This window comes from Oncorhynchus gorbuscha, linkage group LG15, assembly GCF_021184085.1.
Source record: "Oncorhynchus gorbuscha isolate QuinsamMale2020 ecotype Even-year linkage group LG15, OgorEven_v1.0, whole genome shotgun sequence".
Lineage (NCBI taxonomy): Eukaryota > Metazoa > Chordata > Actinopteri > Salmoniformes > Salmonidae > Oncorhynchus > Oncorhynchus gorbuscha.
Window position 1 is genome coordinate 11,894,471 of NC_060187.1, and position 27,356 is coordinate 11,921,826.

Genomic DNA, 27,356 nt, shown 5'->3' on the forward strand with positions numbered 1-27,356 from the left:
CTGTGTGTCCATGTTGATAAAGAAGCCTTGGCTCCTACCGGTGACGACAGACCAACCGGAACCTTCCTCACCCTCTTCCCCCTCCCTCCTGTGTTGCCCGGGGTGCTGCTTTGCTGTGTGTTGCCATGGAGACAGCCTGCCACATAGGTGTTGTGTCGCTGTGTGTCTTGCAGGTGCAAACGCTGTACTATTCAGCCGACCACAAGCTGCTCGATGGCGCTCTCATCATTGAGGAACATGGGGTGTTTGGTGTTGGTGCAGAGGACCACATCCAGTTTGTGCAGGTACACAACCCGCCCCTATCCTGGGCTAACTCTGTTCCACTTGGCCCAACCTGGCCTCTATCCACCCTATGTAGCCTGGCAACAAGGGCACAGCCGGTTAGTGTGTAAAACCTAGGAACACTACACCTGCTTGCGTAGCTCCGTTGCACACTAGACTGGTTTTCAGATCAATTGAGTCTAGTCTTTTGGAGATTGGGTTCTGATCGCAAAATGCTTTGTGTGTTTTGAGTATGTAGCTGCTTCTTCGTTGGTTAAGTCTACCCTGTGTCTGTGCCGTCTTTCAGCTGGTTTAGATGGTTTAAATGGGTTGCAGACTGGTTTGAACTGTTTCTGGGGGACTTCTCGGCACTGCTAAAAGACTGTTTGGGTGTAGTTCTAGGCCGGGTTCAAAGCCAGGATTAGTCCATTTCAGGCCCGCTTGTAGAGTGTGTGCTCTGCAGCCAACTGGTGTTGTAGCCTGTAGGAGATGTTGTGAATCTTCCCTCTGGCTGGGTTTCTGTACTGTAGCTGCGTTGGTTGTGCTGTTGCAGAAAAAGCCCCTTCGTGAGAACAGCAACACCCAGAGACAGCTGAGTTCCAGCTCCTCCGGCAGCACCTCGCCCCCCGGCTCCTCCTCCAGCACACCCTGCAGGAGAGAGTGGAAGTATATTGCCTCCGAGAAGACCACCAGTAAGTGTGTGTGTGTGTGTGTGTGTGTGTGTGTGTGTGTGTGTGTGTGTGTGTGTGTGTGTGTGTGTGTGTGTGTGTGTGTGTGTGTGTGTGTGTGTGTGTGTGTGTGTGTGTGTGTGTGTGTGTGTGTGTGTGTGTGTGTGTGTGTGTGTCGGATGTTTGAAGACTTAACGGAGGAGTGGGTGTGTTAAATCAAAGTGACAACAACTAGATTCCAGTTTAACAGAGTTTCCTTCAGTGTATTTCCACAGTACATAGTCGCCATCATGCTCAGATCAGGTCCATCTCCAGTGAGACTACGGCGCAGGTGTCCTAACATCAGAGTGATAGCACCTTAATAACAGAAATATAAGGATACTTAAAACATTAACTTAGTGGGTGTATAACATAATGTGTATGAATAGCATAATCACTTTTAAGATAAGAACTTTGTTTTTGACTTTAGTTATTACCATCACCTCCACTCATGGCCCTCCCTCCCCCTCTCTTTCCTCTTCCTCTCTCTCTCCCCCTTCTCTCTCTCCCCCTCTTCTCGCTCTCTCTCTTTCTCTCCACAGACAACACTTACCTGTGTCTGGCCGTGCTGGATGGAGTGTTGTGTGTGATCTTCCTGCATGGCCGTAGCTCTCCCCAGAGCTCTCCCTCTGCCACACCCTGTCTGATGAAGAGCCTCAGCTTCGAGGCCCAGCCTGAGGAGCTGGAGGAACACCCGCTGACCACCATGCACTATGCCCGCTCTGGCCTGGGCACTGCCACCCTGCACGGCAGGCTCATCGCTGCAGGTACGGAGATTTTAATTGTCAATTTAACCTTTTATTTATACAGGTTATTCTCATTAAGATACAATCTCTTCACAGCAAGATAGAGCTATTAGTTAACCAGCCACTGAGCCTCTATCTGGAGACTGGTACTGACCGGTCCCCAGTCCCGGATCCTTCAAATCAGCCCTGTCCTGTCACTCAGAACTAATGTCACCATGTCATCTACAGTGCATTCGGAAATTATTCAGACCCCTTGACTTTTCCACATTTTGTTATGTTGCAGCCTTATTCTACAATTGTTTAAATTATTTTTTTCCCTCATCAATCAACACACAATATCCCATAATGACGAAGCAAAAACAGATTTTTAGAAATGTTTGCTACAATAATATGTTTTTATAAAACATATATATATATTTAAAAAACTGATATTTACATAAGTATTCAGACCCTTTACTCAGTACATTGTTGAAGCATCTTTTGCAGTAATTACAGCATCAAGTATTCTTGGGTTTGATGCTACAAGCTTGGCACACCTTTATTTGGGGACTTTCTCCCATTCTTCACTGCAGATCCTCTCAAGCTCTGTCAGGTTGGATGGGGAGCACAGGTATTTTCCGGTCTCTCCAGAGATATTAGATCGGGTTCAAGTCCAGGCTCTGGCAGGGCCACTCAAGGACATTCAGAGACTTGTTCCGAAGTCACTCCTGCGTTGTTTTGGATGTGTGCTTAGGGTCATTGTCCTTTTGGAAGGTGAACTTTTGCCCCAGTCTGAGGTCCTGAGCGCTCTGGAGCAGGTTTTCATCAAGGATCTCCCTGTACTTTGCTCCATTCATCTTTCCCTCAATCTTGACTAGTCTCCCAGTCCCTGCCGCTGAAAAACATCCCCACAGCATGATGCTGCCACCACAATACTTCATTGTAGCAATGGTGCCAGGTTTCCTCCAGACGTGACGCTTGGCATTCAGGCCAGAGAGTTCAATCTTGGTTTCATCAGACCAGATAATCTTGTTTCTCATGGTGTGAGTACTCTAGGTGCCTTTTGGCAAACTCCAAGCGGGCTATCATGTGCCTTTTACTGAGGAGTGGCTTCCGTCTGGCCACTCTACCATAAAGGTCTGATTGGTGGAGTGCTGCACAGATGGTTGTCCTTCTGTAAGGTTCTCCCATCTCCACAGAGGAACTCTGGAGCTCTGTCAGAGTGACCATCGGGTTCTTGGTCACCTCCCTGACCAATGCCCTTCTTCCCGATTTCTCAGTTTGGTCGGGCAGCCAGTTCTAGGAAGAGTCTTTGTGGTTCCAAACTTATTCCATTTAAGAATGATGGAGGCCACTGTGTTCTTGGGGATGCTGCTGAAATTTTTGGGGACCCTTCCCTAGACCTGCGCCTCGACACAATCCTGTCTCGGAGCTCTACGGGCAATTCCTTCAACCTCATGGCTTGGTTTTTGCTCTGACAACGATGGGACCTTTATATACACAGATGTGTGCCTTTCCAAATCATGTTTAATCAATTGAATTTACCACAGGTGGACTCCAATCAAGTTGTATACACATATGTTTGCTATGTAGGCTCATATTAAGGGTTCTCTAGGCCCAGACTGACCTGGTGTCTTCTGTTTGAGCTATATGCTCATATTAAGGGTTCTCTAGGCCCAGACTGACCTGGTGTCTTCTGTTTGAGCTATATGCTCATATTAAGGGTTCTGTAGGCCCAGACTGACCTGGTGTCTTCTGTTTGAGCTATATGCTCATATTAAGGGTTCTCTAGGCCCAGACTGACCTGGTGTCTTCTGTTTGAGCTATATGCTCATATTAAGGGTTCTGTAGGCCCAGACTGACCTGGTGTCTTCTGTTTGAGCTATATGCTCATATTAAGGGTTCTGTAGGCCCAGACTGACCTGGTGTCTTCTGTTTGAGCTATATGCTCATATTAAGGGTTCTGTAGGCCCAGACTGAACTGGTGTCTTCTGTTTGAGCTATATGCTCATATTAAGGGTTCTGTAGGCCCAGACTGACCTGGTGTCTTCTGTTTGAGCTATATGCTCATATTAAGGGTTCTGTAGGCCCAGACTGACCCGGTGTCCTCTGTGTGAGCTGTATGCTCATATTAAGGGTTCTGTAGGCCCAGACTGACCCGGTGTCCTCTGTGCGAGCTGTATGCTCATATTAAGGGTTCTGTAGGCCCAGACTGACCTGGTGTCCTCTGTGTGAGCTGTATGCTCATATTAAGGGTTCTGTAGGCCCAGACTGACCTGGTGTCCTCTGTGTGAGCTGTATGCTCATATTAAGGGTTCTCTAGGCCCAGACTGACCTGGTGTCTTCTGTTTGAGCTATATGCTCATATTAAGGGTTCTGTAGGCCCAGACTGACCTGGTGTCTTTTGTTTGAGCTATATGCTCATATTAAGGGTTCTGTAGGCCCAGACTGACCTGGTGTCTTCTGTTTGAGCTATATGCTCATATTAAGGGTTCTGTAGGCCCAGACTGACCTGGTGTCTTCTGTTTGAGCTATATGCTCATATTAAGGGTTCTGTAGGCCCAGACTGACCTGGTGTCTTCTGTTTGAGCTATATGCTCATATTAAGGGTTCTGTAGGCCCAGACTGACCCGGTGTCCTCTGTGTGAGCTGTATGCTCATATTAAGGGTTCTGTAGGCCCAGACTGACCTGGTGTCCTCTGTGCGAGCTGTATGCTCATATTAAGGGTTCTGTAGGCCCAGACTGACCTGGTGTCTTCTGTTTGAGCTGTATGCTCATATTAAGGGTTCTGTAGGCCCAGACTGACCCGGTGTCCTCTGTGTGAGCTGTATGCTCATATTAAGGGTTCTGTAGGCCCAGACTGACCCGGTGTCCTCTGTGCGAGCTGTATGCTCATATTAAGGGTTCTGTAGGCCCAGACTGACCTGGTGTCCTCTGTGTGAGCTGTATGCTCATATTAAGGGTTCTGTAGGCCCAGACTGACCTGGTGTCCTCTGTGTGAGCTGTATGCTCATATTAAGGGTTCTGTAGGCCCAGACTGACCTGGTGTCTTCTGTTTGAGCTATATGCTCATATTAAGGGTTCTGTAGGCCCAGACTGACCTGGTGTCTTCTGTTTGAGCTATATGCTCATATTAAGGGTTCTGTAGGCCCAGACTGACCTGGTGTCTTCTGTTTGAGCTATATGCTCATATTAAGGGTTCTGTAGGCCCAGACTGACCCGGTGTCCTCTGTGTGAGCTGTATGCTCATATTAAGGGTTCTGTAGGCCCAGACTGACCCGGTGTCCTCTGTGCGAGCTGTATGCTCATATTAAGGGTTCTGTAGGCCCAGACTGACCTGGTGTCCTCTGTGTGAGCGGTATGCTCATATTAAGGGGTCTGTAGGCCCAGACTGACCTGGTGTCCTCTGTGTGAGCTGTATGCTCATATTAAGGGTTCTGTAGGCCCAGACTGACCTGGTGTCCTCTGTGCGAGCTGTATGCTCATATTAAGGGTTCTGTAGGCCCAGACTGACCTGGTGTCCTCTGTGTGAGCTGTATGCTCATATTAAGGGTTCTGTAGGCCCAGACTGACCTGGTGTCTTCTGTTTGAGCTATATGCTCATATTAAGGGTTCTCTAGGCCCAGACTGACCTGGTGTCTTCTGTTTGAGCTATATGCTCATATTTAGGGTTCTGTAGGCCCAGACTGACCTGGTGTCTTCTGTTTGAGCTATATGCTCATATTAAGGGTTCTCTAGGCCCAGACTGACCTGGTGTCTTCTGTTTGAGCTATATGCTCATATTAAGGGTTCTGTAGGCCCAGACTGACCTGGTGTCTTTTGTTTGAGCTATATGCTCATATTAAGGGTTCTGTAGGCCCAGACTGACCTGGTGTCTTCTGTTTGAGCTATATGCTCATATTAAGGGTTCTGTAGGCCCAGACTGACCTGGTGTCTTCTGTTTGAGCTATATGCTCATATTTAGGGTTCTGTAGGCCCAGACTGACCTGGTGTCTTCTGTTTGAGCTATATGCTCATATTAAGGGTTCTCTAGGCCCAGACTGACCTGGTGTCTTCTGTTTGAGCTATATGCTCATATTAAGGGTTCTGTAGGCCCAGACTGACCTGGTGTCTTTTGTTTGAGCTATATGCTCATATTAAGGGTTCTGTAGGCCCAGACTGACCTGGTGTCTTCTGTTTGAGCTATATGCTCATATTAAGGGTTCTGTAGGCCCAGACTGACCTGGTGTCTTCTGTTTGAGCTATATGCTCATATTAAGGGTTCTGTAGGCCCAGACTGACCTGGTGTCTTCTGTTTGAGCTATATGCTCATATTAAGGGTTCTGTAGGCCCAGACTGACCCGGTGTCCTCTGTGTGAGCTGTATGCTCATATTAAGGGTTCTGTAGGCCCAGACTGACCCGGTGTCCTCTGTGCGAGCTGTATGCTCATATTAAGGGTTCTGTAGGCCCAGACTGACCTGGTGTCCTCTGTGTGAGCTGTATGCTCATATTAAGGGTTCTGTAGGCCCAGACTGACCTGGTGTCCTCTGTGCGAGCTGTATGCTCATATTAAGGGTTCTGTAGGCCCAGACTGACCTGGTGTCCTCTGTGTGAGCTGTATGCTCATATTAAGGGTTCTGTAGGCCCAGACTGACCTGGTGTCCTCTGTGTGAGCGGTATGCTCATATTAAGGGGTCTGTAGGCCCAGACTGACCTGGTGTCCTCTGTGTGAGCTGTATGCTCATATTAAGGGTTCTGTAGGCCCAGACTGACCTGGTGTCCTCTGTGCGAGCTGTATGCTCATATTAAGGGTTCTGTAGGCCCAGACTGACCTGGTGTCCTCTGTGTGAGCTGTATGCTCATATTAAGGGTTCTGTAGGCCCAGACTGACCTGGTGTCCTCTGTGTGAGCTGTATGCTCATATTAAGGGGTCTGTAGGCCCAGACTGACCTGGTGTCCTCTGTGTGAGCTGTATGCTCATATTAAGGGGTCTGTAGGCCCAGACTGAAAGGTGTCCTCTGTGTGAGCTGTATGCTCATATTAAGGGTTCTGTAGGCCCAGACTGAAAGGTGTCCTCTGTGTGAGCTGTATGCTCATATTAAGGGTTCTGTAGGCCCAGACTGACCTGGTGTCCTCTGTGTGAGCGGTATGCTCATTAAGGGTTCTGTAGGCCCAGACTGACCTGGTGTCCTCTGTGTGAGCTGTATGCTCATATTAAGGGTTCTGTAGACCCAGACTGGCCTGGTGTCCTCTGTGTGAGCTGTATGCTCATATTAAGGGTTCTGTAGGCCCAGACTGACCTGGTGTCCTCTGTGTGAGCTGTATGCTCATATTAAGGGGTCTGTAGGCCCAGACTGAAAGGTGTCCTCTGTGTGAGCTGTATGCTCATATTAAGGGTTCTGTAGGCCCAGACTGAAAGGTGTCCTCTGTGTGAGCTGTATGCTCATATTAAGGGTTCTGTAGGCCCAGACTGAAAGGTGTCCTCTGTGTGAGCTGTATGCTCATATTAAGGGTTCTGTAGGCCCAGACTGACCTGGTGTCCTCTGTGTGAGCGGTATGCTCATTAAGGGTTCTGTAGGCCCAGACTGACCTGGTGTCCTCTGTGTGAGCTGTATGCTCATATTAAGGGTTCTGTAGACCCAGACTGGCCTGGTGTCCTCTGTGTGAGCTGTATGCTCATATTAAGGGTTCTGTAGGCCCAGACTGACCTGGTGTCCTCTGTGTGAGCTGTATGCTCATATTAAGGGGTCTGTAGGCCCAGACTGAAAGGTGTCCTCTGTGTGAGCTGTATGCTCATATTAAGGGTTCTGTAGGCCCAGACTGAAAGGTGTCCTCTGTGTGAGCTGTATGCTCATATTAAGGGTTCTGTAGGCCCAGACTGAAAGGTGTCCTCTGTGTGAGCTGTATGCTCATATTAAGGGTTCTGTAGGCCCAGACTGACCTGGTGTCCTCTGTGTGAGCTGTATGCTCATTTCTGTAAGGGTTCTGTAGGCCCAGACTGACCTGGTGTCCTCTGTGTGAGCTGTATGCTCATATTAAGGGTTCTGTAGGCCCAGACTGACCTGGTGTCCTCTGTGTGAGCTGTATGCTCATATTAAGGGTTCTGTAGGCCCAGACTGACCTGGTGTCCTCTGTGTGAGCTGTATGCTCATATTAAGGGTTCTGTAGGCCCAGACTGAAAGGTGTCCTCTGTGTGAGCTGTATGCTCATATTAAGGGTTCTGTAGACCCAGACTGACCTGGTGTCCTCTGTGTGAGCTGTATGCTCATATTAAGGGTTCTGTAGGCCCAGACTGACCTGGTGTCCTCTGTGTGAGACTCATATTAAGACCCAGACTGACCTGTGTCCTCTGTGTGAGCTGTATGCTCATATTAAGGGTTCTGTAGGCCCAGACTGACCTGGTGTCCTCTGTGTGAGCTGTATGCTCATTAAGGGTTCTGTAGACCCAGACTGACCTGGTGTCCTCTGTGTGAGCTGTATGCTCATATTAAGGGTTCTGTAGGCCCAGACTGACCTGGTGTCCTCTGTGTGAGCTGTATGCTCATTAAGGGTTCTGTAGACCCAGACTGACCTGGTGTCCTCTGTGTGAGCTGTATGCTCATATTAAGGGTTCTGTAGGCCCAGACTGACCTGGTGTCCTCTGTGTGAGCTGTATGCTCATTAAGGGTTCTGTAGACCCAGACTGACCTGGTGTCCTCTGTGTGAGCTGTATGCTCATATTAAGGGTTCTGTAGGCCCAGACTGACCTGGTGTCCTCTGTGTGAGCTGTATGCTCATTAAGGGTTCTGTAGACCCAGACTGACCTGGTGTCCTCTGTGTGAGCTGTATGCTCATATTAAGGGTTCTGTAGACCCAGACTGACCTGGTGTCCTCTGTGTGAGCTGTATGCTCATATTAAGGGTTCTGTAGGCCCAGACTAACCTGGTGTCCTCTGTGTGAGCTGTATGCTCATTAAGGGTTCTGTAGACCCAGACTGACCTGGTGTCCTCTGTGTGAGCTGTATGCTCATTAAGGGTTCTGTAGACCCAGACTGAAAGGTGTCCTCTGTGTGAGCTGTATGCTCATATTAAGGGTTCTGTAGACCCAGACTGACCTGGTGTACTCTGTGTGAGCTGTATGCTCATTAAGGGTTCTGTAGACCCAGACTGACCTGGTGTCCTCTGTGTGAGCTGTATGCTCATTAAGGGTTCTGTAGACCCAGACTGACCTGGTGTCCTCTGTGTGAGCTGTATGCTCATTAAGGGTTCTGTAGACCCAGACTGACCTGGTGTCCTCTGTGTGAGCTGTATGCTCATATTAAGGGTTCTGTAGACCCAGACTGACCTGGTGTCCTCTGTGTGAGCTGTATGCTCATATTAAGGGTTCTGTAGACCCAGACTGACCTGGTGTCCTCTGTGTGAGCTGTATGCTCATTAAGGGTTCTGTAGACCCAGACTGACCTGGTGTCCTCTGTGTGAGCTGTATGCTCATTAAGGGTTCTGTAGGCCCAGACTGACCTGGTGTCCTCTGTGTGAGCTGTATGCTCATTAAGGGTTCTGTAGACCCAGACTGACCTGGTGTCCTCTGTGTGAGCTGTATGCTCATATTAAGGGTTCTGTAGGCCCAGACTGACCTGGTGTCTTCTGTGTGAGCTGTATGCTCATATTAAGGGTTCTGTAGGCCCAGACTGACCTGGTGTCCTCTGTGTGAGCTGTATGCTCATATTAAGGGTTCTGTAGACCCAGACTGACCTGGTGTCCTCTGTGTGAGCTGTATGCTCATATTAAGGGTTCTGTAGACCCAGACTGACCTGGTGTCCTCTGTGTGAGCTGTATGCTCATATTAAGGGGTCTGTAGGCCCAGACTGACCTGGTGTCTTCTGTGTATTTTCCGTCTCTAGGAGGGTATAACCGAGAGGAGTGCCTGAGGACGGTGGAGTGTTACGACCCCAAAGACGACCGCTGGACCTTCACCGCTCCCATGCGGACTCCCAGGGCTCGCTTCCAGATGGCAGTGCTTATGGTACGACCCTGACCTTTGACCCCTAATTTCATAGGACTGACAGGTGCTTGTCTGACCTGTCCCTCTGTCTCTGACCTGTCCCTCTGTCTCCTCTCATCTCTCATAGGGTCAGCTGTACGTGATGGGCGGCTCCAACGGCCACTCGGACGAGCTGAGCTGTGGGGAGACTTATGATCCGCACACTGACACGTGGGCTCAGGTGCCCGAGCTCCGGACCAACCGCTGCAACGCAGGTGTCTGCTCGTTGAACAACAAGCTGTTTGTGGTGGGAGGGTCAGACCCCTGTGGGCAGAAAGGCCTGAAGAACTGTGATGCTTTTGACCCTGTGACCAAGACCTGGAACAACTGTGCTCCCCTCAACATCAGTAAGCACCTATACCACACATATACTACGGAGCTGTAGGAGGACGGGCTCATTGTAATGGCTGGAATGGAATAAATGGAACGTTGTGAAACACATCACGCATATGGAAACCACGTTTTACTCCGTTTCGTATCTCCATTCCGGCCATTACAATGAACCCGTCCTCTTAAAGCTCCTCCCACCAGCCTCCTCTGCTCTACACAGACTGTACCTATATCTCTCATAGTGTACACTGAGGAAAAGGTTCCAGGTAACGGACTTCTTTGTCTTGTCACCAGGATGGAAGCCTTTACTAATGGTGCTTATCATTTATTGCGTGTACTGTGTCAGTGAAGAACCGGAACAGTTTTGAGTTGGCCTGTGAATGTGAAAAGTGATTCAAGTGTAGCGTTAACTCTGTTCACCTAGGGAGGCACCAGGCTGCGGTGTGTGAGCTAGATGGCTTCATGTACGTGATTGGAGGTGCCGAGTCGTGGAACTGCCTGAACACAGTGGAGCGTTACAACCCCGAGAACAACACCTGGACCCTGATCTCCCCCATGAACGTGGCCCGCAGGGGGGCTGGGGTGGCCGTCTACGCTGGTAAGACACTTCTCCATAGAAATATAGCATTCTGGTTCTATGGTCTGCTCTAACCTGGGGATTACCGTGTATAGGGTCATGGGTTCACTGGGGTGGGGATACAGTTTGCTTTGGTTGCAACCTTGGAATTTGGCAGAAATATCCAAATCATTGCTCAGATTTGTGCTGACCCTTCTCTCTCCTTGTCTCCTTCTCTTCCCGTCTCTAGAGAAGCTTTTCGTGGTTGGTGGGTTTGATGGCTCCCATGCCCTGCGCTGTGTTGAGGTGTACGACCCAGCCCGCAACGAGTGGAGGATGCTCGGTAGCATGACCGTGGCACGCAGCAATGCGGGTGTCGCCGTGCTGGGTGATTTCATCTGCGCCATGGGTGGCTTTGACGGAAACAACTTCCTGAACACGCTGGAGGTTTACGACCCCGAGACGGATGAGTGGAGCGACTGCGCCGATGCCCTCTCCTCCTCCGCCTGAGGGTTAAGGGTCAGAGATCAATGGAGGTGGGGGGTACCTTTCCCAAACTAACAGGCTTAGTGACATAATCGTGTTTCGTGATGTTCCGTAGGTGAGTGGGAGGAAGGGGACAGGGGAACCATTTTGGCAGGGGGTCTTCAGTGAAGACTGGAGTATTTAAAGTGGGAGGAAGGGGACAGGGGAACCATTTTGGCAGGGGTTCTTCAGTGAAGACTGGAGTATTTGGGGGGGTTGCCCGAAAGCAACATTAAGCCTTTGCATACAATATTTTTCGTGCTGTATATATTTTCCTTTTTGTCTTAAGAATGCCAACATTTAATACACCTTTAGTGCAATTTAGTTTTTTGTTGTTGTTGAAAGGTTGTATTGTTTTCTGAGAAGAAGCTACTGTTTTGATCATCTCAACACTACCTTGGACCTACTGGTCAGGATGGGTGATGGTACTGGAAAAGTTTGGGTTGACTTGATTTAGAAGGTGATTCTGAATAGTTGTTTCCATTTTAAACTGTCATTTTAACTCCCACACACATTTAAAGATATGCAGTTTGAAGCCTTATTCAAAGAAAGAGGGTCACTCCCATCATGGCTTTTGTCATTTCAACTAAAGCTGGATTTTGCTTTTCCAATCTTTAATGATGGCCTTTTTGAAATATTTTTATACACTGCTGATTTACCAATAGAAGAAGTAGCTGACGCACATGACAACTGAGTCATCAAATGAAACCAGTGTCAGTTTAGTAACAACGCGAACACACACACACACACACAACCAACCATGCTTCTGTGCTTGTTCTAACCACATATTTTGTTACTGCGTTTTGACTAATTCACTATTTGTAGAGATGCTGTTTTCTTTATTTCTTGTGTGGTGTTTTAAAAGGGGTTCAGACATTTGGCTTTTGACATTTTCTTTTTTGAGTTTAGAAAGTCCTGTATCACATTTGTAACACGCTGATATTCCTGAACTAATAAACCATTTCAACCTGACGGCGTGTGCTCTTGTACTTTTCTTTTTCCAATGAATACTGTACTAGAGCTGACTCGGGTTTGACTGGGGTGCGTTCAGTATGACGGAAAGGTGTGCAACGCTGAATTCAACGGAAACAATTCTGTACTGAACGACCAGTTGGGGAAAAAATGATTTATGGTGGCCTAAAGAGCAATTACCTTATGGTATGCTGCACGAAATAGTCACACCCATATTGTTCAGGCCACACCCACCAAACGTACCTCAAAGGCTGAAGAATTATGTGCACCGTTTTAGGGGAATGTGCCGTTCCGTACAAACCGTCACACAACGCAGCAAACAAAGCAAAACGGAACACACACCTTGTTTGTTAGAGCTGTGACTGTCAAACATTCTGTCTTTTAGGTAGTGTGGTGATGGGTCACGATGGGTCACGTATACCACCCTGTTTTAATGAAAGAACCACCTCATTATACTTCTACTCTATAAACTTTTCATCAATTGGGCGTTGCAAGTCACCATTTAATCCCCCAGGACACAATTACACAATCAAATTTATGGAAGCAACAAGTTGTGTTGCTTTCAGAAAGTACTCACACCCCTTGACATATTCCACATTATAAAAAATATTTTAAAAAATGCCATTTAGCAGACGCTTTTATCCAAAGCGACTTACAGTCATGTGTGCATACATTCTACGTATGGGTGGTCCCGGGGATCGAACCCACTACCCTGGCGTTACAAGCGCCATGCTCTATCAACTGAGCTGTGTTACAGCCTGAATTCAAATGGATGACATAATGTTCTCACCCATCTACACGCAATACCCTATTATAACAAAGTGAAAACATGTTTTTAGATTTATTTGTAAATTTATAGTAATTGAAATACAGAAATATCTCATTTACAGTCCCTTTGAAAAGTATTCAGACCCCTTGACTTTTTCCACCTTTCGTTGCAGCCTTATTCTAAAATGGATTAAATATTTTTTTTTTCTTCAGAAATCTACACACAATACCCCATAATGACAAAGCTAAAACTGTTTTTTAGAATTTAGATTAATGTATTAAAAACAGAAATACATTATTTACTTAAGTATTCAGACCCTTTGCTATGAGACTTGCAATTGAGCTCCGGTGCATCCTGTTTCTATTGATCATCCTTGAGATGTTTCTTTCTACACCTTGGAGTCCACCTGTGGTAAATTCAATTGATTGGACATGATTTGGAAAGGCACACACCTGTCTATATAAAGTTCCACAGTTGACAGTGCATGTCAGAGCAAAAACCAAGCCATGATGAGGTCGAAGGAATTGTCTGTAGAGCTCCAAGACAGGATTGTGTCGAGGCACAGATCTTGGGAAGGGTACCAAAACAATTCTGCAGCATTGAAGGTCCCTAAGAACACAGGATTGTTCAAGTTCTAAAAACACATTTCACTATCATTATGGGTTATTGTGTGTAGATGGGTGAGAGAAAAACATCGATTGAATCCATTTTGAATTCAGGCCGTATCACAACAAATGTGGGTTATGAATACTTTCTGAAGACACTCTACTTAACCTGAAAGTAAGTTAGATTCATTGAAAATATAATACATTCTGTGTTAGTATAACTCTACATTTAAAGTTGATATAACTAAAGTTGAAATTGATTAAACTATGAATAATAGTATGTTATACTGACAAATGGTGAAGTTGACTTAACTACCTTTTATTAGTCAATGTACATTTGATGTAAGTTAGAAAGGCTTGAATTTTAAAGTTGATAGAGCTTGAATAAGCCCATGTAACTATGACTAGAAATAATAAATTGAAACAAATCATTTTTAACAGTATACTATTACCAAATCTAGCATTTCTCTCGCTCTCTCGCCCCTCCTCTTTCTCCCACCATCTCTTCTCTCTGCACGAGCAAGAACTTCTGGCAGGTGACTAGCAGCATGGTCTCTCTGCAGGAGTCTAAGCTTCTCTACCACTTAGTTTCCACTGGGACATGAATATCTACCTACCTACCTCACTAAGAGGGCTTTTTCACTTCCCATTACAGTCTAATTTGGGAGAGATTAGACTAAATTTAGTGTACCTGCAGAAGGAGGGAGAGAAGCATAGGGAGACCCGGTCAATCTGGTCACATGATCTCTAAAGTGTTGGTGGGTGAACCAAGCTGCACCTGAGTTGCACTTGTGCTCCTTGAATGACCCTGTCCTTAGACATTGGGAGAATCTCAATTGCATACTCCTCTCGTCCTCTCGCCTCACCTCCTTCTCAAAACCCATTGGAGGAGAAGGTCAGAGGGGAGGGACCTCTGGCTTTCTCATCCAATGGGTTTTGAGGAGGCGAGGAGAGGAGGCGAGTCGTATGCAATTGCGATTCTTCCATTGGGTACCTAACACCTGTCCGTTAAAGACCACTAATTCTTTCCTTCTCCACTGCACGTTCTGTTCATTCACTAATCCCTCCTCCCCCCTCTGTAGTCAATTCACAAAATGGCCTCTTGTAATCTGAACAGTCAGGCAATAAACCTGTCAATCACGTCACAACCTAGCTGGGGGAAGTAAGCCAATCACGTCACAACCTGGCTGGAGAAGTAGGACAATCACGTCACAACCTGGCTGGGGAAGTAGGCCAATCACGTCACAACCTGGCTGGGGGAAGTAGGCCACTGAGTGAGCCAGAAGGGTTGGGTCGAGGGCAGCACTTCCTGCTGAACTGAGAGGTCATGGCCTTTGGCCAGGCCATGTCAAACAATGACCTACCCATAGGAATAGAATTCTAATTCTATGGTCCTATCTGAGTGACGATTAATTTGACTATTCCCCCCATCACATCTTTATTGGGGGAACCAGAGAATAGAAGGCATTCAGCAGTGTGAGGGTACCGGTACTTATTTGTGTCTGTCTATATTATTTTTTTGTACCCTTCACCAGGAAAATGGCTGGATGCCTAGGCTACAGCAGACACTACTTTTTAACTAGAAAACACTGCATGATGATAAACCTGTAGTTTTCCTTTACCTGTGAACAGAGAAGGCTGTATTGAACTGATCCCAAGGTGTGGTGCCCTTCCTTTCCTGAGAGTTATGAGATGGAGAAAGGAAGTATTCATCCTCATGGGTGTGCATCTTTGTGAAGGCGAAAAAAAAAAAACATAATTTGCGACAAATAATACCATTGTAATTGAGTAGAGTGAAACCCTTTTCACAGTGAATCAGATACTGTCAGACATACTGTCAGAGGCAGAGGAGAGACATAGGAGAGACACCCATAGGGATTATATGGGCTTTAAACCAGGATTCAATTTGTTCGGCCCTGTTCGGCTATGCACTTTTAAAGTAAATTTGCGGAGGCTGCATTCACGGTAAACACTGCATATGTAGGCTCAATTGGAAATTACCTTTAAATGTCAAGCACGCTATAGCGAGCAGATCGGAATGAATCGAGACCTTAGCTAGGGTTAGGGTCACACATGATTTATCATATCAAAGGGAGGTTTGTAATAATACAGCATTAAATAAGGTTCACTAACTGTGAGATTAGACCAATCCTCAACGTTGGACCTATCATCTAATCTACAGGATGTCAAGTATCAAATCAAATCAAATTTATTTATATAGCCCTTCGTACATCAGCTGATATCTCAAAGTGCTGTACAGAAACCCAGCCTAAAACCCCAAACAGCAAACAATGCAGGTGTAAAAAGTATCTGTGGTTTCTGAGGCACGGGGAGAATCTCGCGTCCTCTCCTCACCTGCTTTTGTAAAAGGTAAAAAGTTATTGAGGAACGTAAAATTAATCCCATTTACAGGGGGTGGAATCCCCAAATAAATGTGTGAAATTATAAAAACTAACGTAGCGATACGTTTTATAGATAGGCCTATATGGATACGTAGAGTGCCGATTTTCCTCCCCAATTTCCAATTGGTAGTTACAGTCTTGTCTCATTGCTGCAACTCCCGTACGGACTCGGGAGAGGCGAAGGGCGAGAGCCAAGAGTCCTCCGAAACACGACCCAACCAAGCCGCATTGCTTCTTGACACAATGCCCGCTTAACCCGGTAGCCAGCCACACCAGTGTGACGGAGGAAACACCAGGAAACACCGTACACCTGGCAACCGTGTCAGCCACAGTAGTCGCTAGAGCCCGTAGGGGCCTTAGACCACCGCGGCACCCGGGAGGCCCAGAGTGGTTTTACATGGTTACATGCTTTTCTCCTCGAAGAAAAACGACAGCTGATTGAAAAGGGGGTGTGGCGAATTTTTTAAACACTTCCGCGCTAGCTGCCGAGGGGAGCTTACTCCGTTTTCCGAATAACAAATTGACACGCTCTTCAACCACTTATCGGTTGAGAATCTCCCAAGAAGTTCAGTGCAGCACTGCAGTTTCACTTTGACCCCCTCCGAACAAACACCCCACTGTATGACATGTAGGCGCTCTGCTTCACACTGCAGTTTCACTTTGACCCCCTCCGAACAAACACCCCACTGCATGACATGTAGGCGCTCTGCTTCACACTGCAGTTTCACTTTGACCCCCTCCGAACAAACACCCCACTGTATGACATGTAGGCGCTCTGCTTCACACTGCAGTTTCACTTTGACCCCCTCCGAACAAACACCCCACTGTATGACATGTAGGCGCTCTGCTTCACACTCCAGTTTCACTTTGACCCCCTCCGAACAAACACCCCACTGTATGACATGTAGGCGCTCTGTTTCGCACTGCAGTTTCACTTTGACCCCCTCCGAACAAACACCCCACTGTATGACATGTAGGCGCTCTGCTTCGCACTGCAGTTTCACTTTGACCCCCTCCGAACAAACACCCCACTGTATGACATGTAGGCGCTCTGCTTCGCACTGCAGTTTCACTTTGACCCCCTCCGAACAAACACCCCACTGTATGACATGTAGGCGCTCTGCTTCACACTGCAGTTTCACTTTGACCCCCTCCGAACAAACACCCCACTGTATGACATGTAGGCGCTCTGCTTCACACTGCAGTTTCACTTTGACCCCTCCGAACAAACACCCCACTGTATGACATGTAGGCGCTCTGCTTCACACTGCAGTTTCACTTTGACCCCCTCCGAACAAACACCCCACTGTATGACATGTAGGCGCTCTGCTTCACACTGCAGTTTCACTTTGACCCCCTCCGAACAAACACCCCACTGTATGACATGTAGGCGCTCTGCTTCACACTGCAGTTTCACTTTGACCCCCTCCGAACAAACACCCCACTGCATGACATGTAGGCGCTCTGCTTCACACTGCAGTTTCACTTTGACCCCCTCCGAACAAACACCCCACTGCATGACATGTAGGCGCTCTGCTTCACACTGCAGTTTCACTTTGACCCCCTCCGAACAAACACCCCACTGCATGACATGTAGGCGCTCTGCTTCACACTGCAGTTTCACTTTGACCCCCTCCGAACAAACACCCCACTGCATGACATGTAGGCGCTCTGCTTCACACTGCAGTTTCACTTTGACCCCCTCCGAACAAACACCCCACTGTATGACATGTAGGCGCTCTGCTTCACACTGCAGTTTCACTTTGACCCCCTCCGAACAAACACCCCACTGTATGACATGTAGGCGCTCTGCTTCACACTGCAGTTTCACTTTGACCCCCTCCGAACAAACACCCCACTGTATGACATGTAGGCGCTCTGCTTCACACTGCAGTTTCACTTTGACCCCCTCCGAACAAACACCCCACTGTATGACATGTAGGCGCTCTGCTTCACACTGCAGAGTGTAATCTCAGCCATTGGACTCATACTCCCCTCAGCTGGGTCAGCTGCAGCACACTGTTCCACACTGCAGAGTGTAATCTCAGCCATTGGACTCATACTCCCCTCAGCTGGGTCAGCTGCAGCACACTGTTCCACACTGCAGAGTGTAATCTCAGCCATTGGACTCATACTCCCCTCAGCTGGGTCAGCTGCAGCACACTGTTCCACACTGCAGAGTGTAATCTCAGCCATTGGACTCATACTCCCCTCAGCTGGGTCAGCTGCAGCACACTGTTCCACACTGCAGAGTGTAATCTCAGCCATTGGACTCATCCTCCCCTCAGCTGGGTCAGCTGCAGCACACTGTTCCACACTGCAGAGTGTAATCTCAGCCATTGGACTCATACTCCCCTCAGCTGGGTCAGCTGCAGCACACTGTTCCACACTGCAGAGTGTAATCTCAGCCATTGGACTCATACTCCCCTCAGCTGGGTCAGCTGCAGCACACTGTTCCACACTGCAGAGTGTAATCTCAGCCATTGGACTCATACTCCCCTCAGCTGGGTCAGCTGCAGCACACTGTTCCACACTGCAGAGTGTAATCTCAGCCATTGGACTCATACTCCCCTCAGCTGGGTCAGCTGCAGCACACTGTTCCACACTGCAGAGTGTAATCTGGGTCAGCTGCAGCACACTGTTCCACACTGTGCTTTATAGTTGTGTGTAATGTGACAATAACGCAACTCAAGTCAGATTCAATTCAAAAACATTAATGCATCATATAACAAGAGTTAGAATAAATTGTACATTGTTGTTCAAACAAAAATAGGTGCTTTAATTTAACTATTTACATCTTTACAAATGAACACATCCAAGATAAATATCAACAGGCCTGAGACGGTCATATCATAAGCCTACGGCAAAGCCATGATGCCATAACAGACAGCATAGTTCATGTCACGTTGAACCGTCTGACTCCCTGTGTAAGTCACAGCCTGGGAGAGCATTGACAGCCAAATCACCATTCATTACATCACCTGGCGTACCACTTATGGTGCAAAAGGAATATTAAGATGATGTCATGGTCGCCCCATGTGTCTCCCGGTCGGCTGCGACAGAGCCTGGACTCGAACCCAGAATCTCTAGTGGCACAGCTAGCGCTGTGATGTGGTGCTTTAGACCCCTGCGCCACTGGGGAGGCCCAAGAACTTGATCTTAACTGACTTGCCTAGTTAAACAAAGGTAAATAAAGAAAATGAAAAAAATACTGAATGCTGAGGAATATGGAGATGTTGTTGGCTCAATCATGGATGTGAGCAGTCATGTCTTTTTGTATAGAATGTGGGTTTATCGTGTAGGTCCTCGTTAAAAACAGCACAGCAAGCTGAAAGTGGAAACCCACACTACAATTTAAGGTCATAGGTCATAGTAACAGTGAGAGTAGCATGATGACTGAGAGTTTAAACACATCAGAAAAACTGCCATTCTGTATGTGTAAACATTCCAATCCAGTAGCGAGGTTTCCATCCAATTTGTGACAGATTTTCATGTGAATATTCATCAATCTGCATAAAATAATATAGGCATTTTCCCAGCCGAGACGTTTCCATCAGTCTGTGGGTGATGACATTGCGCACATAAGAATAAGGTTTGTGGTTAAAGTCCCATGTAGCGAATGAAAAATACAAGTTCAATAGGGTTCCATCACATTTTCAACTCTACTGATGGTTTTGTCACAAAAACTGTTGCGTTCTATAGCAAATGTGCCCACTCTGGTCTTGACACGTGCTCTCTAGCCAACTGCTCTCAGACACAGTGCTGCTGGAAGGCTACTTGCATGATGAGATTATTATGGAGCCACATTGATCATCATGTCACCAGAGTATTGGAAAGAAGCATCAAGCTCATCACGGGCACTTTCACAACCCTGTGAAGTTCATCATAACTTGTTTATTCTGTAGCCTAATAAACTGCATGGTTTCCTGAGTCCTAGTGGGAGCATCACACATCATATTATCGCGTGACTCCAAGCTTACTTCCATATGATGGTTGTTATATCAATATTTGCGCATAAAGGCATTTCTACCCAAATTTCTCTTATAATTAATTTTACAGACACAAAAACATCCCACCATGTCGAACGAACAAATTCTCTGTCGGGATGATGTTTCCATCAGACCGGTAATGACTTTTTCAGAAATCAGGTCATTCATCCGCATTAAATGGTTGGATGGAAACCTGGTCTGTGTGAGGATAACAACATATTTGGAAGATCCATATCCCCACTAACACACTGTTGTGTAGAGATGGTGAAGAGATGGAGGCCCAAAATGGCTACTGTAGGAAGCATCAGAAACAGCAAGTCGCTCTGGATAAGAGCGTCTGCTAAATGACTTAAATGTAAATGTAAAATGGCACCCTATTCCCTATATAGTACACTACTTTAGACCAGAGCCCTTTTCCCTATATAGTACACTACTTTAGACCAGAGCCCTTTTCCCTATATAGTGCACTACTTTAGACCAGAGCCCTATTGGGCATTTGGGAAGCAGCCCATAAATAAAGAAAATAGGAACACAAGGCTTTATCCACTGACCACTGTTCTACACCAACATCCACACACAAGAAACTAAATTAAGTCAGAAAAGGTGCTGAATGAAATAGGTCAGCTCCATATGAAAACAGTGGCTTCAAGTAAAGTTGCTGAGTTGTGATATGATGCAATTTGAGGCCTCTGGTAGGATGTTTTAGTCCAAACTTCCTGGTTGTGGTCCAATCAGGGCCAGGTGCTTGGTGTGACCTGCCGGGACGTGGCCTCAGCGCAGCGCTCTAGACTGATGTTCAGCTCTGCCAACTGGGTCCCCCCCACACACAGCTTCTCCCTGTGAACACACACACACACACGTTAGAACTAGAACACACAAACACAGGCCTGATGCAAAACACACACAGGTCAAAACTAGAACACACAAACACAGGCCTGATCCAAAACACACACAGGTCAGAACTAGAACACACAAACACAGGCCTGATCCAAAACACACACAGGTCAGAACTAGAACACACAAACACAGGCCTGATCCAAAACACACACAGGTCATAACTAGAACACACAAACACAGGCCTGATCCAAAACACACACAGGTCAGAACTAGAACACACAAACACAGGCCTGATCCAAAACACACACAGGTCAGAACTAGAACACACAAACACAGGCCTGATCCAAAACACACACAGGTCAGAACTAGAACACACAAACACAGGCCTGATCCAAAACACACACAGGTCAGAACTAGAACACACAAACACAGGCCTGATACAAAACACACACAGGTCAGACATAGAAAGAGAAAAAGAAAGAAAGGGAAAGAAAGACCAAGGGAGAGAAGAGAGAGAGAATAGAAAAGAGAGAGAGAGAGAGGGAATAGAATAGAAAAGTGAGAGAGAGAGAGGGAATAGAATAGTGAGAGGGAATAGAATAGAAAAGTGTGAGAGAGAGAGAGAGAATAGAAGAGAGAGAGGGAATAATAAAGAGAGAGATGGAATAGGAGAGAGAGGGAATAGAAGAGAGGGAGATGGAATAGGAGAGAGAGAGGGAATAGAAGAGAGAGAGAGATGGAATAGGAGAGAAAGAGAGAGTGAATAGAAGAGAGAGAGGGGGAATAGAAGAGAGAGAGAGGGAATTAGAAGAGAGAGAGAATAGAAGAGAATAGAGGAGAGAGAGAGACTAGAAAACAAAGCCAAAAGTCTTCTCCTGCTTTGTTGATTTCTAAAAAGCTTTTGACTCAATTTGGCATGAGGGTCTGCTATACAAATAGATTGAAAGTGGTTTTCGAGGAAAAACTTTCAACATTATAAAATCCATGTACACAAACAACAAATGTGCGGTTAAAATTGGCAAAAAAACACACACATTTCTTTCCACAGGGCCGTGGGGTGATACAGGGATGCAGCTTGAGCCCCACCCTCTTCAACATACATATCAACTAATTGGCGACGACACTGGAAGTCTGCAGCACCCGGCCTCAACCTACTAGAATCTGAAGTTAAATGTCTACTGTTTGCTGATGATCTGGTGCTTCTGTCCCCAACCAAGGAGGGCCTAGAGCAGCACCCACCAAGGAGGGCCTACAGCAGCACCCACCAAGGAGGGCCTACAGCAGCACCCACCGAGGAGGGCCTACAGCAGCACATAGAGATTCTGCACAGATTCTGTCAGACCTGGGCCCCTTAAGTGAATCTCAGTAAGACACAAATAATGGTGTTCCGAAAAAGGTCCAGTTGCCCGGACCACAAATACAAATTCCATCTAGACACCGTTGCCCTGGAGCACACAACAACTATACATACCTCGGCTGAGAATGATCTGACAGACAAGGCAAGAAGGGCCTTCTACACCATCAAAGGAAAGACAATTCAACATACCACTTAGGATCTGGCTAAAAATAGTTGAATCAGTTATAGAACCCATTATGGTTGTGAGGTCTGGGGTCCGCTCACCTACCAAGAATTCACGAAATGGGACAAACACCAAATTGAGACTCTGCATGCAGAATTCTGCAAAAATATCCTCAGTGTACAACGTAAAACACCAACAAATGCACGCAGAGCTGAATTAGGCCGATACCTGCTAATTATCAAAATCCAGAAAAAAGCTGTTGAATTCTACAACCACCTAAAAGGAAGCGATTCACAAACCTTCCATAACAAAGCCATCACCTACAGAGAGATTAACCTGGAGAATTGTCCCATAAGCAAGCTGGTCCTGGGGCTTTGTTCACAAACAGACCCCACAGAGCCCCAGGACAGCAGCACAATTAGACCCAACCAAATCATGAGAAAACAAAAAGATAATTACTTGACACATTGGAAAGAATTAACAAAAAAAATGAGCCAACTAGAATGCTATTTGGCCCTAAACAGAGAGTACACAGTGGCAGAATACCAGACCACTGTGACTGACCCTAAACAGAGAGTACACAGTGGCAGAATACCTGACCACCGTGACTGACCCTAAACAGAGAGTACACAGTGGCAGAATACCTGACCACTGTGACTGACCCTAAACAGAGATTACACAGTGGCAGAATACCTGACCACCGTGACTGACCCTAAACAGAGAGTACACAGTGGCAGAATACCTGACCACTGTGACTGACCCTAAACAGAGATTACACAGTGGCAGAATACCTGTCCACTGTGACTGACCCTAAACAGAGAGTACACAGTGGCAGAATACCTGACCACTGTGACTGACCCTAAACAGAGATTACACAGTGGCAGAATACCTGACCACTGTGACTGACCCTAAACAGAGATTACACAGTGGCAGAATACCTGACCACTGTGACTGACCCTAAACAGAGAGCACACAGTGGCAGAATACCTGACCACTGTGACTGACCCTAAACAGAGAGCACACAGTGGCAGAATACCTGACCACTGTGACTGACCCTAAACAGAGAGCACACAGTGGCAGAATACCTGACCACTGTGACTGACCCTAAACAGAGAGCACACAGTGGCAGAATACCTGACCACTGTGACTGACCCTAAACAGAGAGCACACAGTGGCAGAATACCTGACCACTGTGACTGACCCTAAACAGAGAGCACACAGTGGCAGAATACCTGACCACTGTGACTGACCCAAACTTAAAGGAAAGCTTTGACTATGTACAGACTCAGTGAGCACAGCCTTGCTATTGGGAAAGGCCGCCGTAGGCAGACCTGGCTCTCAAGAGAAGACAGGCTATGTGCACACTGCCCAAAAAGTGAGGTGGAAACTGAGCTGTACTTCCTAACCTCCTGCCCAATGTATGACCATATTAGAGACCTATTAGAGACCCACAAAGAATTTGAAAACAAATCCATTTTTGATAAACTCCCATGTCTAGTGGGTGAAATACCACAGTGTGCCATCACAGCAGCAAGATTTGTGACCAGTTGCCACAAGAAAAGGGAAACGAGTGAAGAACAAACACCATTGTAAATACAACCCATATTTATGTTTATTTATTTACCCTTTTGTACTTTAACTATTTGCACATCGTTACAACCCTGTGTATAGCCAAATGACATTTGAAATGTCTTTATTCCTTTGGCACTTTTGTGAGTGTAATGTGTACTGTTAATTTTGTTGTTGTTTATTTCACTTTTGTTTATTATCTACTTCACTTGCTTTGGCAATGTAAACATTTTCCCATGCCAATACAGCCCTTTGAATTGAATTGAAGGACACAGAGGGAATAGAGTAGCCAGAGAGAGAGAATAGAGGAGATAGAGAGATAGAGTGAGAGGGAGAAAGAGAGAGAGGAAAGAGAGAGAGAGAGAGAGAGAGAGAGAGAGAGAGAGAGAGAGAGAGAGAGAGAGAGAGAGAGAGAGAGAGAGAGAGAGAGAGAGAGAGAGAGAGAGAGAGAGAGAGAGAGAGAGAGAGAGAGAGAGAGAGAGAGAGAGAGAGAGAGAGAGAGAGAGAGAGAGAGAGAGAGAGAGAGAGAGAGAGAGAGAGAGAGAGAGAGAGAGAGAGAGAGAGAGAGAGAGAGAGAGAGAGAGAGAGAGAGAGAGAGAGAGAGAGAGAGAGAGAGAGAGAGAGAGAGAGAGAGAGAGAGAGAGAGAGAGAGAGAGAGAGAGAGAGAGAGAGAGAGAGAGAGAGAGAGAGAAAGAGAGAGAGAGAGGAAAGAGAGAGAGTGAGAGGGAGGGAGGGAGAAAGAGAGAGAGGAAAGAGAGAGAGAATAGGAGAGAGAGAGAATAGGAGAGAGAGAGACAGAGTGAGAGGGAGAAAGAGAGCAATGCCACTATCCAGAATGTGTCCCTTCCTGTGAAATTAATGGAGTAGTCCAGTGACTACCTGCCCCAAGGCACGGTAGAACACAATGGAGTAGTCCAGTGACTCCTGCCCCAAGGCACGGTAGAACACAATGGAGTAGTCCAGTGACTCCTGCCCCAAGGCACGGTAGAACACAATGGAGTAGTCCAGTGACTCCTGCCCCAAGGCACGGTAGAACACAATGGAGTAGTCCAGTGACTCCTGCCCCAAGGCACGGTAGAACACAATGGAGTAGTCCAGTGACTCCTGCCCCAAGGCACGGTAGAACACAATGGAGTAGTCCAGTGACTCATGCCCCAAGGCATGGTAGAACACAATGGAGTAGTCCAGTGACTCCTGCCCCAAAGCATGGTAGAACACAATGGAGTAGTCCAGTGACTCCTGCCCCAAGGCATGGTAGAACACAATGGAGTAGTCCAGTGACTCCTGCCCCAAGGCATGGTAGAACACAATGGAGTAGTCCAGTGACTCCTGCTCCAAGGCACGGTAGAACACAATGGAGTAGTCCAGTGACTCATGCCCCAAGGCATGGTAGAACACAATGGAGTAGTCCAGTGACTCCTGCCCCAAAGCATGGTAGAACACAATGGAGTAGTCCAGTGACTCCTGCCCCAAGGCATGGTAGAACATAATGGAGTAGTCCAGTGACTCCTGCCCCAAGGCATGGTAGAACACAATGGAGTAGTCCAGTGACTCCTGCCCCAAGGCACGGTAGAACACAATGGAATAGTCCAGTGACTCCTGCCCCAAGGCACGGTAGAACAGAATGGAGTAGTCCAGTGACTCCTGCCCCAAGGCACGGTAGAACAGAATGGAGTAGTCCAGTGACTCCTGCCCCAAGGCACCTTAAAAATACAATGGAGTAGTCCAGTGACTCCTGCCCCAAGGCACGGTAGAACACAATGGAGTAGTCCAGTGACTCCTGCCCCAAGGCACGTTAGAACACAATGGAGTAGTCCAGTGACTCCTGCCCCAAGGCACGGTAGAACACAATGGAGTAGTCCAGTGACTCCTGCCCCAAGGCACGTTAGAACACAATGGAGTAGTCCAGTGACTCCTGCCCCAAGGCACGGTAGAACACAACAGGAGACTATGCCCTCTTTAGATGGCTGAGCGAGCGTGCGCACACACACACTGAGAACATTTAGAACACCACAATGTGAACCAAAAACACATGGCTGTTCTCCATGGGGTTACCTCATTTCACACTTTTTTTTTGTCAGCATTTGACCAGCCCAGTGTCTTATTGTGATGTTGTTCTCTTCAAATGAGAGTATTAGTCTGACGTGTACACAGCATGTCTCTAACTGCAGGACCAATGGAATCCATGTGCACATGCACACAAAGTGGCCCTCTATGTCGTCTCCCATTAGAGACACTGAGGACGCTTGTTGCTGGTTCGTTTCCTCCTCTCTCTTTGTTCCCATCGGGACGTTACATAACAGGGAAAGAAAGAGAGGAATCTGCCCCCTCCTCTGTGCTGTGGTGTTTATGTAACCGTAGAGAGATGGCAGGTTTCAGTACGGACCGATGGCTCTGCCCTCCTTTCTAAGCTTCTCCCACGTGGCACTGGGCTGCCTGTCACATCAGATGTGGATTCACGCTTCAGTTCGTCTGAAACACCTCTCCATCTCTGTCTCTGTGTCTCTCAGGGATATATGGAGGTACGGAGAGATGTTTGAAGAATACACAGTAAAAAGTGTTAAACAACGTCTATTTTTATCGTGAGAAAGACCAACTCAGCTGGATTTTTAGGCATGAAAGGCATGTCACAATTGACACATTTTTCTAATATTTGTCATAAATATATTTGATCATTATCTGTGCTCCTCTCATTTTAATTCCAGTACTTCCATTTCAGAGTGACAAATTCAAGTACTTTAACCACCTCAGGAACTTTGCGTGAATCCTGTAATGTTTCAGAGGTATATTTAAGTCTTCTGTGGAAATGAATCAGCCAAGCCCCCATGTTTTTAGTTTTAATCAAACAAATGGTCCGACTCCAACTGTAATCATCAGCAGAACAGGAACACGGCAGAAATCTATTATGAATAATAGCATCATTTGTGTCAATGTAATGAGGCAGTATAATAATGATTTAGTGGTGATTCAGGAATAATTTCCTCTTCTTTGAGTGCTCTGTTCACAACCCCTACTGGTTATTATGGAAACCGTGTCATAACCTTTCAAACACAGGAGAAGGAGTTCAGAAAGGAGTTATTTTTCCATTCAGCAGGTGGGAAAATAACCTTTGCTTTGGAATTGAGTACAAGTACTACTGGTTCATATGTTAATAAGAAACTGCACCATACTCATTTACAATGTACACAAATGCCCTCTAAAAAGGTCACTTATAAAACAAACGGAATGGAACTGAATTGCCTCACAAAGGATGGTAGAACTCTTGACTCGGAAGTGGTTATTTTCCCCTCTGAATTCTGACAGCTCACCCTCAGCTGGAGGCTGTCTGGCTGGGCAACACACCGCATCACACCCTCCGGTGTTTCTGTCTGTGTGACTGACTGAGCTGTTGATCTCTAACGTGTGTGTTGATGACATAACCTCCATGTAGCCAGCGGTGGCCGGTGACTGACTGTGATAAGACGGCAGTGTTTAAGGTTGTGTCTGAGGGAATTATTTATGTAAGAGAACAGAGAGACAGGTTAAACTCTATGCCGGAAAACACACAGAGGCACACACACACACACAAACACAGAGGCAAACGCACACA

General features: G+C 46.8%; 2 protein-coding genes across 4 annotated transcripts in view; one reads left to right on the forward strand and one right to left on the reverse strand.

The window, feature by feature from the left end:
• The window catches only part of ivns1abpa (influenza virus NS1A binding protein a), a 58,447-nt gene extending 46,371 nt beyond the window's left edge, over positions 1–12,076 (forward strand). For both annotated transcript variants that reach the window (XM_046300130.1, XM_046300129.1), the window contains exons 8-14: positions 174–284; positions 815–953; positions 1,511–1,735; positions 9,554–9,675; positions 9,782–10,040; positions 10,448–10,621; positions 10,830–12,076. In XM_046300130.1, coding sequence (XP_046156086.1) covers positions 174–284; positions 815–953; positions 1,511–1,735; positions 9,554–9,675; positions 9,782–10,040; positions 10,448–10,621; positions 10,830–11,089 — 1,290 coding nt within the window. In that variant the 3' untranslated portion in view covers positions 11,090–12,076. The remainder of the gene's footprint in view (positions 1–173; positions 285–814; positions 954–1,510; positions 1,736–9,553; positions 9,676–9,781; positions 10,041–10,447; positions 10,622–10,829) is intronic.
• Positions 12,077–18,610: 6,534 nt separating this feature from the next.
• swt1 (SWT1 RNA endoribonuclease homolog) overlaps positions 18,611–27,356 on the reverse strand; it is a 45,567-nt gene continuing 36,821 nt past the window's right edge. For both annotated transcript variants that reach the window (XM_046301783.1, XM_046301784.1), the window contains exon 15: positions 18,611–20,678. In XM_046301783.1, the coding sequence (XP_046157739.1) occupies positions 20,573–20,678 (106 nt within the window). In that variant the 3' untranslated portion in view covers positions 18,611–20,572. The remainder of the gene's footprint in view (positions 20,679–27,356) is intronic.